Raw genomic sequence first — 18,978 nt, 5'->3', positions numbered from 1 at the left:
TAAAACAGAATGATGGAAATAAGCTTGTATTCGCAGTACTGGCTACCTGATGCAACAAATAACCCCTGGACCTCAGGGCTTTCACATGGTAAAGGTTAATTTTTCACTTCACAGTCCAGTGCCAATCTGCAGCATGGCAGAGCCCTGGGTATGTGTGGGTGGGGCTTCCTCTTCCACCAAGTAATTCAAGGCTCCATGCTCCTTCCAGGCGAGAACCGCATAGTCCTCCAGGGCTTCCTCACATCTGGCCAGCTGAGGAGGGAAGAGACAAAGCACGAGGTCATGGAACAATGTTTTTTTAAGAGTCAGGCCTTTCTCCCACATCCCACTGATCAGGACACATTTCACAGCTCACCTAATTCTAAAGGAGTTCGAGCCCAGAAGGAAAAGGAAACAAGAGTCCGTGAACACAGAGCATCATCACTGCCACCAAGAACAAACATATCAGCTCTGATAACATGTGTAATTCGCTTTTGTCTGGCCACCCCACCAGATGAGGTAAAGGGAACGGGAGTAGACGAGGCAGGAGAGAGAGGCCAGGGTTATGGGAGCTCGGGATGTTCAGGAAAGTGGGAAGGTCCATGGACACAGGGTCCAGAGCTGTCATCTGAGACCTGGTTGAAGGATCAGCAAAGAACCAAGGTTAAGTGGGGGAGCAGAATGCAAGACCCAGATGCTGAGCAAAAGGTCTGCAAAAGGAGTGGGCAGAGCGATGTGTAGGGCAGCCCAGAGGGAGACCCCAGGATGATGGCTACAGGAAAAGGAAGCCTATTGTTACATGTGGAGTGATTATTGACCCACCTGGGGGCAGGGAGGGAGCTAGAAGGTGCCATGAGCCAGCGCCCACGAGTTAAACTTCAGTATTGCAAGGAAAAGATTCTCAGGTTAAGTAAAGAAAAAAGTGCTGCTAAAAAGAAATAAAATACTAAAAAATTGGGTACAACGGAATAGCATGAGTACATACATGAAAAGCATGGATCACAATATTTCTTTTCTATATAAAAGTAAAATTCAAGGTAAAAAAAAAATTCAGTGGGACAGAAGGAGTTATTTCATGTGATAAAATGCATAGTCCATAATAATGCTAACAGTCGTGAATCTCCGTGTACCAAATAACCTAACAGGAAAACATTAAGCAAAATCCACTGGAAATACAAGGAGAAATTGACAGTTGTAGAGACTTTAACACATCTCCCTTAGTCAAGTAAAAATAAATAGAATAAAAATGGAATTTGTTTTAGGTGATTTTACCATTCATTGATTTTATACTATGTCTCAGGATCAGTGCTAGGTACTTCATATGTGATTTCATTTACAATAATCCTCTTAGTAACATGCTGGATAGATAGTGTTACTGCCATTTTATCGAGGAGTAAACTGAAGTTCTGTAAGGTCCTCTAATTAGCTCTCACAGAACCAGTATTTGAACCAAGGTCTTTGCCTCCACAGCTGCTTTTCCCACTTTTCTATATAGCCTCTTCAGTAAGCAGAGCCTTTCATTTTATAGAAAACATTTCTTCCGAGAAGGACAAAGATCCATCTGCCTCTCACAGAATCCCTGACACCTTCAGGGCAGGTTCTGGCTAATGATAGGCAGTCACAGAGTTTTCATTTACAGAGTGATGATGAAGAGAAAGCAATTAGTCCAAGGTCACCCAGCAAGTTATAGTGAAACACAAGGCAGTTGCCTAAATCTTGCGTTTGTGCCCTGCCCCGACCTCCCAGACTGTCAGTCACCATAGCTTCTTCAATGACCTACAGCCTAGGTTCATTCTTCCACCTATGAAAATAACAAAAGAATCTTTTTTTTCTATTGAATACCAGCTGGCCCCAGGAAAGAAGAGCCTCTAATTTTGCTCTAGACACCAACGCTTGCTTTGGTGTTTGGTCTGTCTTCTCAGTTTTTGTTCTTTGGATGGCACGATGCTTTAATGATTATTGTCTGCTACTACGATCATGGTTTAATTGTTGGTTTGCAGCTCCATGGCTCAGAGGAGGGAATTTTATAAAACAAGGATTATTTTCTTATTGTCATTTCCAGTGTCACTAAGAATAATTTAAGCTACATTCTCATTTGGGGGCAGGAGTGATTTCTGACCCTCTGCCCCCTGCAGCAGCTGTTCGTTCACATGCCATTTTCCTCCCATGTAAAGATCCGCCGCGATGACTCACATCAGTGCAGTGTTCGTTGTGTTCATGCAGTGGTGACAGTCGCTTGGGAGCACCCCAGGCCCTTCCGTATCCTGAGGCCCAGTCAGAAGGCAAGGGAAATCAACGTGGCAAGATGCTGCGGATTTTTTACTTTTCTCCTTGTTTCTGTATATCTTTCTCATGTTCATTGGATACAGATGAACCACGTGTAAGCAATCAAGTGGGCCATCTCCACAAAACGCTCAGTGTGTGAAAGTTTCTTTCGGCCCGAGAGAGCTGAGGACTAGAACCCCAGAAGCAAGTTTTGCCTGTGGACAGCACTTGAAAGGTGCAGGCAGCTGCAATGAGAATCTGATGCTCTCCGCGCTTTTTAGATTTAGACTCTGGTAGAGCATCTCTTCCTGTCCTTGGAGCTGAGTGTCGTGAAGCTTACCAGCCTTGCCAGCAAAGCCCCGGGAAGTCTCAGTTGTCGACTGGAGGGAAGAGATAAGGGAGCAAGGGCCAGGTCGGGGGGTGCCCTCCCCTGGGGACCTGCTGTTGGAAAATCGTGGTGAAACACCGTGAAGAAAAGGGTGTGTGGAAATAAATCCTGGAACAAAGACAGCCCCACAATTCAGGGTGCCCTGCGATTGAAGCAGGTGGCGGCCAGCCGTGAAATGAAGACCCAGCCCCAGAAAGAGCAAGTAGAAGTTCATGGAGATCCCCAGGGGAATGGGTGCAAGAACCAAAGCCCAATGGGGCTAATTGGCTGAGCTGGCATGTGTGGTCATCATGAGTGCCCAGGTTATACCCTAGGCAAACCAGATGCCAGACTTAGGACACTGAGACCCATGTAAGCCACCTCCTTTGGTGAGAACAGAGCCCCCGCTCCTTGTCCCCAGCCCTGCCCCCAGCACCCAAGAAACTGCTCTCGCTGGAATCACCGTGCTCCCTGCCTTCTCCACAGCTTGGACGTCATGCCATTCCCTGAGGTCCTCTGCTCTTGACTTCTAGGGCTGCCCCTTTTTCTGGTTTTCCTTCTGCTTCTCAACTCCTCACTCTTAAACGTCATGAGCTTCTCTTCCTGCTCATCTTCAGCGTTGTGGTTCTCCAAGGCTCCCTTCTCTGTCTGCGGCTCACACTTCATACTCATTGGGTGGGCTCGTCCAAGCCTGTGGCTTCAGGTCTCACCCACCTGCGCCCATGCTCCTGTGCTCCTGAAGAGCTTGTGGTCTCCTGGGGACGCACAGCCTCTTTTCCCAGCATTCCTTTTTCTTCTCACATTCCTCGCCCTCTCCCCGTCTTCATCTGGACACATTCTGTTCATCTCTCAAGACTCAGCTCAGTTGTTCCCTCCTCCAGGGGGCTTTGCCCCGCCCCTCTGCCTGAGGTAGGGACCTTTCTCTGTGCATACTTTTACTGTAGTACCTACCGCCCCTCTTTAGGGGCAGAAACATGCCACATTCCCATCGGTATCACCAGTACTTGGCTTGCTGTCTGTATCTAGTACCTACTCTCTCCTGATTCAACGTATGAATATCAGTATCCGTATCGGCTCAGAACCTACAGGGTTGGGGTTACAGAGTGTGGGACCATGATTGCAGCACCCCCATGTCTCTGAGTTTAGACCAGGCAGCTAGCTCTGGCCCAGGGTCCGTGCAGCTAAGTCCTATCTCTTTGGTCGAGATAGAACACCAGAGATACAGTTTGTAAGACCCAAGGGGCTGGATATGGGCAGTAAAGAGAGATGTCAGAACCTATCTATACCTCTGTATATGCTGGTCCTTCTCTTGCAATCTTCCCCTCTCTCAATTTCTCCATATTTTTCTTTTTTTTCTTCAAAACTGCCACAAAGACACCTTCTCCGTGAAGTTTTCCTTGCCCCTCTCAATCAGAAGCACTGAGCAATACACAGCTTCTATGACGAGAGCACAGTCATTTCTTAAAGCAACAGAATCTAATAAAAAACTAGTAAGAGTCAGGGAATCCCTTATTCCCTCACTGAGGCCTTTCGTAACAGAGAGACACGGTTTGAATACTGCCTCTGAGCCTTACTAGCTGTTGACCCCACCCTGACTCCCCAGAGGATTACCTATGATAACCTCTGGGAACCTCGGTTCCCCATTAGCAAGATGGGAAAATAGACCAATTGCAGGGACTTTGTAAGGATATTAGACAATATACATAAAGTACTTGGCACACAGATTTAGTTCTCTTCCTCCTCCAGTTATTTCAATAGCACTTGATTCATCCCACTCTTTTAGTACCTACTGCACATATTATTATGTTTGGTGTGTCTCTTTCCATAAGCTGCGGCAGCCTCCAGGGCGAAGACAGAGCCTCCCACATTTCCGCAGCTCTCATCACAGAGCTTGGTGCACAACACACGTCAGTTCTTTTCTCTGGCCCGGGTTGTGTCTGTGGCCCAAAGAAACAAACACACATATGAACAAGGCATCAGTGTGTAGGAACACCTTGCCGTGGATGGTGGGGGCGGAGTCCTCAAACTGTTTTCAGTATTTCAAAAGCCAAAAGAAGACCAGGTGTTCACCTGTATGTAGGAGGGCTGCTCAGACGAACCTAAATGACTGTCTGGGCCCAGAATTATCCCTGTCGATCAGAACCTCCAATGAGCATTTGATAGACTTTGATTTCTACAAGATGAGAAAAGCCTTCAGAAAGAGTCTTCAGAAAAGTGGTTGGTTTGGCAGAGCAAGTCTTCACCGGCCATCATCAAGGATTTATAACAAAAGGGGTCACTCGACTCCCACAGCCGCCCAGCTAACTTCCATTCTTGCCCTTGCCAATCTGTTCTCATCTGGGCAGCAGGAGTGATCTTAAAATGTAAATAGGCTCCTGTCAGGCCTCAGCTTTAAATCCTTTAATGACTTACTTCCCTTGGCCTGTAGAATGAAGTCCAAACTTTTCCCCAACCCGCAGGGCCCCACCTGACCCGACCGCTGCTTGCCTCTCTTGGCCCATTGACAGCCTCGGTGGCCTTTCCCTGGCTCCGATGCTCCAGGAAGTTTCCCTTTTGGAACCTCTGCACACCCTGCCCTTTGCACACAGGAAGCTTCCTCCCACCTCTTATCCTGCCCTGCTCTTCATGTGACCGGCTCCTTTTGAGCCCTGTCATCTTGCTTAAATGTCACCTCCCTGGAGAGGTCTTCCCCAGCCACTCTAACTAAAGCAGTTACTCCACCTCAGCACTCTGCTTCTTTCACTGCCTTTGCCGCAGCTGATAATCTCTTAATGGATGTGTGTCCACGGGAGTATGGCCCATCTCCACGAACAACTGGAAAATGACGCCCTGTCTGTCATCTTCACCATTATCCCCCAGCACCCAGCACATAGGAGGTGTTTAAATCAATGAATGCAGTAAGAAGTCTGGAAGTTGTGAAAAGAGAGAAATGAAGACTAAGTAGAAAGGAAAGAAAATATATTTATAAATAAACGGCCACGGTGTGCAGGGCGCTTTCACATGATCACATTATCAATCCCTCGGGTTACCAAGCTACATTGTTTCTTCACGCAAAGGACCTCAGGCTCCCTGCTCTCACCTCCGCCTGCCACTTTTCTCGACCTTGTCAATGCCAAGCCTTTGACTTTGTCTGATTATCAGATCAGCTAAGCTAAATGCAATGGACTGGCATTCCTAATTCGTGGTCTTGAATATCAGCCCTTTACCCTTGTATAAGATGCACATATAAGCGCTCAGTTACTGATGGGGCCTCTCCAGCGTGTGCCTGGCCCTTGGCCCCAGCCTGTTCCTTCTAGATATGTGGGCAGCATTATCAGGGGAAAGAAGGGAAACGCTAAAGTCTGACCTGGGCTGTAATTATGTAATGTAATTCTGGCTTGCTTGCCAACCAGCCCTGACCTTGGGCAAGTTATTTAACCTCAGTATTCTCATTTTTAAAGATGGAAACAATGTTACCTACAAAATAAAGATGTTTTGAGGCCTAAATGGGATAATGTGAAAGTGCCTCATACACAGAGGTTACTTCATAAACATGCTTTTTCATTTCCATTTAGTCGTCATAGTCTCTCTTTCCACAACTTCCTATCAGGCTGGTCCTCCTGGGATTTCATTCATTCATGCATCAATTCTCTCACTGGTTCATTCCATTATTCACCCTCAGGGACTACGGTCGGTATCCAACGGGAAGAAGATAAAACCCAAACTCCTCTGGCTAATTCTGAGGCCCTCGACATCTTCCCCCTCTCAGTCCACCTCTGTTCTCTCTGACATCCCGCCACACCTGAACTCCAGTGTGGGGAGTCACCTTTCCTTCCAGGCCCCTTCACCTCCCGTCTGCCTCCAGGTCTCGTCTTACCTTATTAGATCCAAAGAAGACACACTCCTTTTTCACGCCACCCAAACTTCAAGTCTCATTTCCTTCTTCCTGCCCTGACAAGTGCGGCCCACACGACCCTCTCTTTCCTGCTTGCATGGCAGCAGCACCGCACAGCTTTCCACTTGGTCTGCTCCTATGGTGGGCAGCTGATTTCACAGTGCACAAATAACGGGGAGAGAGCGGAGAAGGAAGGGGGTCGCTTGGCACAGCAGTGAGTACTCCTGCTTGCTCTGCTCCCTGGGGAGCTCCTTCTACCCCGAGTGGGGCCCCAGTCTGCCAATCTGTTCCCTGTAAACTCCTTGAAGAGAAGCCCATCTGTGTCCACTCTGTCCTAAGCCCTCAGAGGGGAGGTCTGCCAGGGGAACTAGAACACAGCCATTGAGGAAACCCACACAGCTCCTGGTACTAAGGCATCTCTACCTATATCTATAACAGGGTCCACCCAGGAAGTAAACAGAGCCTTTCAATAGCCAAAATATGGAAGAGACCACTTTAGATACGTGTTGGGACAACGGGGTGTCTATTTGGAAAAATGATAAACCTATAAACCTCCAAACACGTCATTGAGATTCCATTGTGGCTTAGCAAATGGGCGAGATTTTAATATTGAACACATTTACATCATTGTAATAGCTGATGTTGTCAAGATGAAGTTTAGGAAAGAGAAGAGTCACATTAATACTGTTTAATGGGAATGTAAATTGATACGATCACAAGAGAATAATTTATCAACATGTTAAAAATGTATACCCATTCCTCCCACCCAAAAAAGTATTTCTACAAGTTAACTGAAATATTAGCGGAAACGTGCAAAGGTACATAAAGATGGGAATGTCCCTTGCAGACTTATGTAAAATATAACAATAGTGAAAAATAACAATGTCCATTTCAGAAAAAAAAATGTATATGTTCATAATATAGTATTAAGTGAAGAAAGAAAGTTATAAAAACTACGTAAAATATGGTTCCATTTGGGAGAGGAAATGTGTGTGCACATTGAATAAAAGCCTGGAAGGATATGAACCAAAACTAATATCAAGTGAAAAGCTCTGGAAAGAAGATTGGTTTGTGTGAGAGAGACTTTTTAAATATTCAATACGTCTGTATTGTTTGCCTTGAAGTACATCTTATTTTTATAATTTAAAAAAGATATTTTTGAAAGGAAGTAGTGATGAATGGATTAGAGCCTGGAACAGAAAAAAGGACATCGGTGGGAAAACTGGAGAAATCTGAATAAAGTCTGGAGCTGAGTACCTCGTAATGCACCAACGTTGCTTTCTTGGTTGTGACAGAGGCACCAAGGTGGTGAAGGGGCTGTGAGAACTCCCTGTGTTATCCTTGCAACTTCTCCCTAAGTCTAAAATTATTCCAAAATTCAAATCGATTAGAAGAAAAAGAGAGAGTTATACAGGCTCATACCCAAGGCAGCCTGGGCAGCTGGAACCATTTCGTTGAGGAAGAATTCGGGTTCCTACTGGTGTCTGTCTGTGGCCAGTGAGCGCCCCTTTCATGGGGACCCCTGCCTGGCCGCCTCAGGTCGGCAGGGATTATCTAAGGCAAGCCCGTGTTTAACTCATATCCTGAGTTCCGCTCTGAGGAAATGAAGGTGTAGGCTCACCCTTCTCCCCACCGCAGCGAGGCCAACTTCTCAGAGACCCCGCAGCAACCCCTGCCCTTTAGCCCCTACTCCTTTTTTTTGAGACTTAGTTTTTTTAGAGCAGATTTAGATTCACAGCAAGATTGAGAGGAAGGCACAGAGATTTCTCAGATAGCCAGCCCCTGCCCCACACAGGCACAGCCTCCAGCATGATCAGTGTCCCCAACCAGAGTGGTACATTTATTACAATTGGTGAACTTACATTGACACATCATGATTACCCAAAGTACACAGTTTTCATTAGGGTTCGTTCGATGAACATACATCCTAGAGGTTTGAACAAATGTATGACAGCATGCATTCACCATTATAGTGTCATAAGAGTATTTCCGCCTCTCTGAAAATCCTTGGTGCTCCACCTATTCATCCTGCCCACTCAGTCCCTGCAACCACTGATCTTTTTACGATCTCCATAGTTTTGCCTGTTTCAGAATGTCATATAGTTGGAATCATACAATATTAGACTTTTGAGAACGCCTTCTTTCACCTGGTAATATGCATTTAAGTTTCCTGTTCATAGCTTGATAACTCATTTCTTTTTAGTGCTGAATAATATTCATTTTTTTTTCTTTTTAGATGTACCACAGTTTGAATAGTCATTCATTCACTTACTAGAGGATATTTTGGTTGTGTCCTAGTTTTGGCAAATATGAATAAAACAAACATTCGTGTGCAAGTTTTTGTGGGAACTTAGTTTTCAGTTCATTTGGATAAATACCAAGAAGTATGATTACTGGGTCATATGGTAAGAGTATTTAGTTTTATAAGAAACTACCATCTGTCTTCCAAAGTGGCTGTACCATTTTGCATTCCCACCAGCAGAGAGTGAGTGTCCTTGCTGCTCCACATCCTCGTCAGCATTTGGAGTTGTTGGTGTTTCAGATTTTGGCCTTTTTAATAGGTGTGTAATGGTATCTCATTGCTGTGTTAGAAGCACCTTTTCATATACTCATTTGCTATTTGTGTATCTTCTTTGGTGATGTGTCTGGTAAGGTATTTAACCCATTTTTTAATCAGGTTGTTTGTTTTCTTATTGTTGAGTTCTAAGAATTATTTGTGTATTTTGGATAATAGTTCTTTATCAGATGTGTCTTTGGCAAATATTTTTCCAAGTCTGTGGCTTGTCTGCTCATTCCTTTGTCATTGTCTTTTGCAGAGCAGAAATGTTTAATATTAATGACTTCCAGCTTATCAGTCGTTTTTCACAGACCCTGTCTTTGGTGTATCTAATAAGTTACACCATACCCAGAGTCATCTAGGTTTTCTCTCCGAGAGTTTTCATTTTATGTTTACATTTAGGTATGTGATTCATTTTAGTTAATTTTTGTGAAGGGTGTAAGGTCTGTCTAGATTCATATTTTTGCATGTGGATGTCCAGTTCCAGCACCGTTTGTTGAAGGGACTGTCTTTGCTGCATTGTGTTGCTTTGCTCCTCTGTCAAAGATCAGCTGACTGTATTTATGAGGGTCTATTTCTGTGCTCTCTGTTCTCTTCCATTGACCTATTGTCTATTCTTCACCAATGCCACACAGTCTTGATGGCTGTAGCTTTATTTTAAGTTTGACTTCAGGTAGTGTTAGTCTCCTGACTTTTTTCTTCTTCAATATTATGTTGGCTATTATGGATCTTTTACCTCTCCTTATAAACTTTAGAATCAGTTTGTCAATATCCGCAAAATAACTTGCTGGAATTTTGATTATTCGGCTTTTTTACCTAGATTCTTTATCTAACCTAGACCCTACCTTCTCCCACTGGGGACCCAACATCCGCTTTCCATTCTAGAATGGCATGGATTTGGACACAGGAGTGAGGTCTGGGGCTGTGTAGAGTTAAAGAGGCAAGTGGGATTTGACAGTGGCAACACGAAGCTCATAATAACAAAAAGGATGCACAAAATCTACACCCCTCACCCTTGTTGCCATTGCTAGTGACCTCAATGGGAGGAGCAGACTGGATGGGAATTATGAGGATGCTGCCAGACACTACTTTCTGCAAGTCTTTCTTAGGTTTATGAATTCCCTGATCAGAAGGCCTTGGAAAGAAGGGGCCGAGCCCCATGTGACTGCCTGCCTCCTCTCTCTGTTCAGGCTCCACTTCCTGGTGTTTGACACAGAGGAGGTCCATGACGTGCTGCGCATCTGGGATGGGCCCGTGGAGAGTGGGGTTCTGCTGAAGGAACTCAGCGGCCCGGTGCTGCCCAAGGACCTGCACAGCACCTTCAACTCGGTCATTCTGCAGTTCAGCACCGACTTCTTCACCAGCAAGCAGGGGTTTGCCGTTCAGTTCTCAGGTCTGTGCTTGTCCTCTCTGTTTGTCCTGCTGCATGACGCCAGCCTCCCTTCCTCCTTCTTCAAGTCCCTCTTTCCCCCCCACCTCTCCAGTTGTGTAAAGACATTTATTGAACATCTGCCGTGTGCGTGGTACATGGTAAATGCTTGTTTAGATATCATGCTGCTCTTACTTGGTGTGGGGGAAAGACAGGCAGGTTAATACACACTTATGTACAAATTGATAAGTATCTGGAAGGTGAAATATAAACTATGATGCTCACCTTGGAGCCTCCAGGAAGATGTTCCAGGAAAGATGATGCCCCAGCTCAGACCTGAAGGCAAGTAGAGATTACAGGAGAAAAGATGGTGTTTCAAGAAGGAAGTAGTCAACTATGTATGACATGGGGTTGGCATTACCACTGAGTTGGACTTTGGAGCATTTTATAGACGCCTATTAGATGAAAAAGAGAGAAAAGGGCATCGTAGGGGCAAAGAGCACATGAACAAGTGCAGAGGCAGGATAACAGGTTCAGAAGTGGAGGGTTGTCCACTGGGGCTGAAACATGGGGAGCGTGGAGGGAATCAGAGGAGCTACAAGTTGGCAGTGGTTTGGGATGTGGTTATGGAAAAACTGATCTGGCCTGACGCACAATCCGGTTCTTAATTTAGTAAAGGTCTGTTGGCCAAATGTGAGTAATCTAAAATCAATTAATTATGTACTGCAGTAGCTAATTATGGAGGAACATGACAAAGAGCCACCAAAAATGGGCAATGCTCAAACATTAAGTCCCAATATTAGATAATTTCTATGATTGGTCCTGCCTCTCCCTGTGATGCATAATCTCATCTCCTCTCAAGTGCCTCTTCCATCACTCATCTGCCTGCACAAGTGACTCTGCCTTGGTTTGTGCTTATGTTTATTATACAGCAGCTGTCTTCATTACCATCTCCTTACTCCACCGTCTGGGTGAGGCAGGTTTCCATGGTGATTCCGGAGCAAGCCATGGCTCTGCCTCCACAGTCTCACCTGGTTGGTGTATCAGCTAAGGATGGTCAGGTATATCTCCGGCACCAGTGAGGCTGTAATAGGGTTACAGACCCTACTTCTAGCTCTTTTATGACCCATCTTCTCCATATTGATGAACATTTAGCAGTATGTGGGGTAGATGAGAGTCTCCAGGATCAAGTTCATTTATACTCGTTAATTTGCCCACTTAACATTCATGCAGGCTTCCAGCCTAGTGAGGAATAGCTCCTTGCAAGGTTCATTGGGGGTCTTATTTGAAATCCTGGCACTCATTCACCCGTGGAGAGAGTCCCTGGGGACCACTGAGTAACACTGAACTTGTCTAAGATGAGGGTTCCAGAATGGGACAACAAGGGAGTCATTTTAGATAAGCATTTTCCGACATCTGTTCCCTGGGGTTCCATAGACCATTAATTGGTATTGCAGATAAAGAAGTTTGCATGATCAAGTTAATGTTGGGAAGGTGCTTAGGTCGAGGCAGACCTAAAGAGGTTGTCTATAATTCGAGGCCTCTCAGAACTTTTTATCTCCTAATGCAGATACATTCAGAAAGTGTTGGTAGATCACAATTCGCAAACATATTGAGCCATGGATGACTTATTTCTAGGCCATCTCAAGAGACCAGCACTTCATGGAACAAACTTTGAAAATTGCTGGTATAAGCAATAGAAGGATCTCCCAGCAGTGAGGAGAGTAAAGAGATGACTTCGTTCACATTCTGGGGAAAGAAGTATTATGAATAATTAAACTAGACATTTATTTTCTCTGACCCTGCCCAAGCTGATGAGTATGGCTTTAAAAAAAAAAAAAAAAGTAGCCCATAATTGTACTGAAAATTTCCCGCATGGATTTTTGCATTATTTTTCCTCCACTGTGTCCTCGGTGTTGCCACATGGGACAGAGTCCCTGGGCACTCTCATGAGCCGTGCCTTTGCCCAGCAGCTCCGGCTGCTTCCTCATGCATTGCCCAGCTCTTAGAAATACTATTGCTCCTTCAAGGTTCATCTCAGATGCCACTTCTTCCTAATAGCCCCATTCAGAATAAATTGCTATAGCTCGTGGCACCCCCAGCACTTTACTCCCATCTCTTCAGCACTTTATCAATTCCAGACACTCTGTTTGCTATTGGAGCTGGCCACCTTCCTGCCATGCCACAGAAAGCTCTTAGAGCATAGGGGCCACATTGTGCCAGTTGGCCTCCTCCACGGGGAATGCATGCAGCAGGTGCTCACTCACTGCTTACTGAACAATTGGGCTCATGGAGACGTGAACAAATAAATGGATGGTTTTCTCTAACACGAGGTTTTCCTTGGGCGAGCCACCCAAGAAAAGCATTGCTTAGATCCACAGGGAAGGGAGTGGACTCCAGGAAGGCCGTGACAACCTGGCCTAGTGTTCTGGGTGTAACCGCGGTTCAGGAAAGGTCAACTTCCCTGTTGCTGTCATTGGTTAGCAAATACCAGGACTACACTAGGGAAGAGAGAATGGCTCACCCCATGTTAACTTTATAGTGTGTGTTTGACAGGGGATTGTACAGAAATGCCAGAGACGATTAGTGCAGGCTTGGCTTTATTAAGTAAACATAACTGTGCAACATTTAACATCCTGTCTGTACCACGTGGATCCAGCCTTTCCCCGGGGGCTTTGCCAAGCAGCTCAAATACAGGAGCATTAAAGAGAGAAAGCAAGAACAAATAAAGGTAAGGGAGAGCACCGAAGGAGAGGAAAGCATAATCACTGCCATCTATCGAGCAGGCACCACACTAAGCTCTCTACTACACTCTCTCTTATAATTTTCACAGAAACCATAAGGTTTAAGCACCATTATTAATTCATGTTGCAGATGTGGGCTCTGAAGCCCAAAGAAGTTTCTCCTACAAGGTCATCTAGTTAATAAGTAGCGGGGCCTGGATCAATACCCCTGTGTCTGGTTCCCAAATCCAGGCTCTTAATCATTGCGCTCTATTGCCTCCCATATAAATAATCTTTCTGAGTATGGTCCGAACAGTGAGCTATTTTTCTTCCAAGGAATAATTTACATGTGTACAGTGCACTGGAAAGCCAGAGATGAAAGCTAAGTCTGTTTTTAATTGGGAAGGAAGATTGATTCTTATTTGGCTTTATAAATAAATTCAGAAAGTGTCAGATGGTGATGATTTGTTCATTTATTTGTTCATTCGACAAATATTTACTGAGCACTACTGTGTGCTGGGTACTGTTCTAGGCCCTAGGGAAGCAAAACAGCCACGGTCTCTGTTCCCACAGAGATGCACAGTGATATACAATAGAGAGGCAAACAAATAAATTATCAAGATTATTACAGATTGTTCTATGAAAAGAACAAAACAGGATTATATGATAAAATTTATGGAAGAGGGTTAAAGGATGAGCCCAGAAGAAGGTGATCAAAGAGGCCTGTCTGAAGAGGTGGTACTAGAGCTGAAAACTGAATGACAAGATGGAGCTGGCATAAGAAGATCTACGACAGGGTCATTCTAGGCAGAAGGACCAGCACATGCAAAGGCCCCGGGGGTAGGTGGGGAGAAGGCTGAGCTTGCCGTGTTGGAAGAAGATTTTATAAATGTGGCTAGAGCATAGTGATAGCGAGTCATTGATGGTGTTCATGATCGAAACTGGATAAAAGCAAAGGGTAAAAAATAATCTCAAAAGAGGAGGGCTTTAGGTACTATATTCCAGTAATCAACAAACTTTCTCCTTAAAAAAGTAAGTATTTCAGGCTTTGTGGGCCATATAATTTTTGTCTTATTAACTGAACTCTGCCATCAAATCACAAAAGCAGCATAGACCATATGTAAACAAATGAGCATGCTTATGTTCCAATAAAGTTTAATTTGCAGCAATAGGCATAGAGCCAGATTTGGCTGTGGGCATATTTTGTTGTATACTGTCTTAGGTGTTATTGAGTATAAGGTATTAGATACTATAACTCCAGACTTGTCTATACAACCCTAGGTCTTATAATTAGTGATATGAGTATGTACATTTCTCTAGGCTGTTGCTTCTCAAACTTTTCCACTGAAGTCCTCCTAATAGCAGAAGAGAGTGAATGCCTATTTTCAGATCTGGAGGGTGCAAGACCCATAAAATCTCATTGAGGCTTCGTGTTTTTGCTTAAGAAGAACTATTATGAATGTTACATTCTACTCCATAATAAATTCATTTATTTTAGTGTAAAAGTGATTTTTCCCAAAATTTTTAAGAAAAACTGACCCTCCAAGCAAATGAATATTATTGATCCTGTGGCCTCCAGAACCTCCTGGGGCCTGCCGACCGGTCTATAAACAGTGACTTAAGTGGGGACTATGGAGACAGCTGGGGTTGTTCAGCTGCCTCAGAACCCTTTCTCTGGACTTACTCCTATACCATTTCCTTTGGTGCGTTTTCTCATGCTTCGCTCATTCATTCACTCATTCTTTTATTCCCTTATTTTTTCCTTCTATCATTTATTTGATGTTCACTTTTAAAACACCTGCTTTGGATTACACATCTCCAAAATTCCTGAGTGTTTTTTTTTTTTTTTTAATTTTTAAAACATCTCAGCTACTTGTATTTGTTTTGAACTCTACTTTGTTATGAATGTCAGATTTTTCTTTGTTTCCAGCCTGATGGTTCTTTGATTGTTTGCCATGGGAGAAAGAATATGGCTTTTACCCGACTGAGTAATTCCATGCAGCCAACTTCCGAACTCCTTTGCAGCCCCTTCTGATTGGATTTGGAGTTTATACTTAATTATGTTGTCACTCCCATACACTGATCATGTAGCTACATTATACAAAATTACAAAGCTTATCTATGGATCAAGGCTTGTATCGTTCAATGAAACTAAACTCAGTTCTTCGATTATAGCAGTGTGATCACATTTAACTCATAGTGTGTCGTGGTAGGTGGATGGCAGTGATGGTAAAGATACCGGGAGAATGGGTGGTGGTCACAAGTGGTGGTGGAGGTAGTGACAGTAATGGGGGTGAGGATGGAGACGGTGGCACTGTGTCCACAGCTGATGACACTGGTGGGAGGTGACAGAGAGGGAGGCAGTGGCACCGGTGTTGAAAGTTGTGATGTCAGTGAGAGTGATGCACTAGGAGCCTCGTTGTCGGGCAGACAGCGAGGCAACCCCACTTTCTCTTCTGTTTTCTTGTCCCAGTATCCACAGCAACATCATGCAATGACCCAGGGGTCCCACAGAATGGGAGCCGGAGTGGCAACAGTTGGGAAGCTGGTGACTCTACGGTGTTCCAGTGTGACCCTGGCTATGCCCTGCAGGGGAGCGCAGAGATCAGCTGTGTGAAGATTGAGAATAGATTCTTCTGGCAGCCCAGCCCACCAACGTGCATCGGTACAAAGCAGCTGCAGTGTGAACCCTGTCCTCTGGTCCTACCACTTGAGTGCTCCAGAACCCCCACCCACATAAGTGGCAGCTGCATCTTGAGCCTGGATAGGAGAATTGGGACAGCTAAATGTTGCAGAAAACCCCAAATTTACTCTGTTTTGCATGCATGTGTACACACACACATACACTCACTCACATTCATGCACTCACACTCTGCACATTACAAATTCTTCAGTCTCCAAAATGGTCCCTAAGATTTCTAAGCTAGGCATGTCTGTTCCTTTTCTCCTGGCCTAGGATGTACAGGTTGGAAGGGGCACAATGGGTCATCTTGGGTAGCCGGGTCAGCAGGTTCCGAAATGACCCTTCCATTCCTGAAGCACTTAGAAGGGTACGCACAGGCTCAGGTATAAAGGGAAAAACCCTGTTCTCTCTCTTTTTCAAGGAAATTATTGGTTATCTGGATGCTGGTTCTCTAGATCTGTCCTCAGTCTTAAAATCTCCCCATTTGACAGATGAAGAAATGGGGATTCTGAGATGTGTCCAAGGTCATGTAGCTTGTAGGGGCTGGGCCTGAATAATCTTGTTCCCTAGCAACTCGAGACCAGGAGGAGGATGGAACTTGAAGGGAGAGGAGGACAGGAAAGAAAGAGAGAAAGAAAGAAATATTCCAGGTACTCACTTCTACATGGCGCTTTTCTCAGGCAAAATACTGAATGTATTTCTCATGTCAACAATGAGTGTTAGAAGGGAACCAATAGTCATTGAGTCCTTACTGTGTGCCAGCCCCGTAGTGGACACTTATTTATACAACCTCATTTTACTTTCCCTGCAGCTCTCTGTAATGAGCACCATTCCTTCGTTTTATAGTTGAGGAAACTGACACTTACACTAATTTGAATATCATGCCCCAAATCACAGAGCTAGGATATGACAGAACCAAAATTCACAACTGAATGCAGAGCCATTCCACACTGACTCCCATGCTGCAGATGGGTTCAGGGGACTTCCTGAGACATATACCCCTGTACTGTCCACCCGGGGATGCCTGCACCTCTTGCCACAGAAGCTCATGGGAGGCACTGTCCAGGCATATGAGGACTGGCCTTTGCTAGTCATGCTCTGAGGCCTGGCATTGAAGGTAAGGCCCTAAATCCTGTCCCTCAGTGGTAATTAGGAGTCACCTGGGTATGTGTGACAGGAGCATGGTGCAGGTACAGCAGACAGGAAGTTGAGATCTGGGTTCCAGAACCAGCTCAGTTCTCAACTACATGTGATATGTTGGAAAGAGTATAGGATAGTGAAGGAGACAGATCCACATTGAATTCCTGGCGCTGCCACTTACTAGTTCAGTGGCCTTGAGAAAATTGTTTCAGCAATTTTTGACAGTTACCTCAGAGGAGAATCAGTTTCCTCATCTGTAAGATAAAAGCAAATACCCTTCCCTCATAGCGTTGTGGGATGAGCACACGACTAATCCTAATATCAAAAAATTCTAATTTCTCTCCTTCCCTCCTTCCTTCCTCTGTCCTTCCTTCCTTTCTTTGTTTCCTTCTCTCAAGGTTTTAGACTCACTTCCCTTCTGTGACCAGAATCTTATGGTCAAGAGAATTCTGATAAGGCCTTGGAGGGGATCAGATGACCTCTGAGGCCCCTTCCGAAATCGGCATTCTGTACAGCGGTGATTCCTTGAGCTTATCTTACAGAAAAGCAGGTCCTGAGACAAGACAGTCCCAGGTGGAACAGGAGGGTTGGCGAGAGTCGTAAATGGGCAGCGAGCAGGGCAAAGAGGTTAATTCCGCTTTCATTGCCCATTCCTCTGCACTGCAAGGCCTGGGGAATGTTCCTCAGGCAACGAAATGAGTGTTTTCGCCTCTTCTCTCAAACAATCTGGAAATCCCAGTGACAAGCCCCTAATTTTCAGCTCTCTTGGCCGACTGCCATGACTGGTCTGACTGGCCTTGACATCCCTTCATTACAGGGAGGAAGCGAAGGAAGAAAACAAGTATTTACTGCATGTCATCTCCATGGTAGGCAGTGAGCTGGACATAGGCACCGATTGCAGATAGAATCACCATGTGGTTCTAAGTTGAGAACTCAGGTTCTGGACCACCTGGGTTTGAATCTGGTTTTACCACAGAAGCTACGTGACCTTAGACAAATAACTTCTTCCTCTCCTCCCTTATAAAATAAGAGTACCTACCTTATAGGGTTGTTTTGAGGATTACATGAGATAATACTGTAATGCTCTTAGAACAATGCTTGGTTCATTGTAAACACTGTCTGTGTCAGCAGCCATTAGCATCGTTATTTTTGATGTTTCTTTTATAGATGAGGAGATGGAGGCTCAGAGAGGTGGGAGAGCTTGCCCAAACTCTCCCCAGCTAGTAAGTGGCATAGTCAAAATGTAAACCTGGGAATATGCAGCTTCAAAATCAATGGCCTTTTTCACGACTCCCACCCCTCAGAACAGCCTGCCCACTTCTTAGCCATCCGGAATGATCTTCTGCCAACTTTGGGAGTTGGGGGAGGAAAACCGAGGGCCATTTCAGAAACTCCCAGATTCACCCCACCTTGGCAAACTCAAGGGAAGACATCCCTGAGCTGTGACAAAGGGCTGGGCCAGGTAGCCCTGGCCCAAATGGAGGCATCATTGTGCCTTCTTGGGGAAGATCCCTCAGGGAGCTAGGCAGCTGACATGACACAGATTTTCTGCTCTCATTGGCTGTGTCACGCTGTGTTTCTAGGCCAGCCTACATAAGGCCGCTCCTTGTGGACTGGACAGTGTGTTCTTGCTCTGTTAAGTTCCAGGTTTTATCTTGATCACACAGGCCTCTAGTCTGTCCCAGTCATCTAACCATCTTATCTAGAGAAGGCTCAGTGGAGAAGGAGTGAGTGAGATACAAGGCAGACCGGACTCAAGGAACCATCCTTACTCTCATAGATGCTCTTGCACCTGGGGCTTCCCTGCCAGCCCACGGGTAAGAACAATCCTCCCCACTCCCACTGCCACCAGCAGTTCCAAGGCGATGCAGAAGAATGGGAAAATGACGGACTTTGGAGTCAGACAGATGTGGGTTTGAGTCTGAGTGACTGGGCAAGTTACTTAACCTCACTGAGCCTCAGTGCCTCCTTTTTTAAACCAGGAAGAATAATCCATACCTCAGTGAGTTGCTATGAAACAT

At 45.1% G+C, this 18,978-nt stretch overlaps 1 protein-coding gene across 7 annotated transcripts in view; it reads left to right on the top strand.

Annotated features, from left to right (window-relative positions):
* Nucleotides 1-18,978, top strand: part of CSMD2 (CUB and Sushi multiple domains 2) — a 545,384-nt gene that overhangs the window by 407,781 nt on the left and 118,625 nt on the right. For all 7 annotated transcript variants that reach the window (XM_039837029.1, XM_039837028.1, XM_039837026.1 and 4 more), the window contains 2 exons: nt 10,233-10,435; nt 15,608-15,799. In XM_039837029.1, the coding sequence (XP_039692963.1) occupies nt 10,233-10,435; nt 15,608-15,799 (395 nt within the window). The remainder of the gene's footprint in view (nt 1-10,232; nt 10,436-15,607; nt 15,800-18,978) is intronic.

This window comes from Pteropus medius, unplaced genomic scaffold (assembly GCF_902729225.1).
Source record: "Pteropus medius unplaced genomic scaffold, Ma_sr-lr_union100, whole genome shotgun sequence".
NCBI lineage: Eukaryota > Metazoa > Chordata > Mammalia > Chiroptera > Pteropodidae > Pteropus > Pteropus medius.
This window is presented reverse-complemented; position numbering and strand designations above follow the sequence as displayed.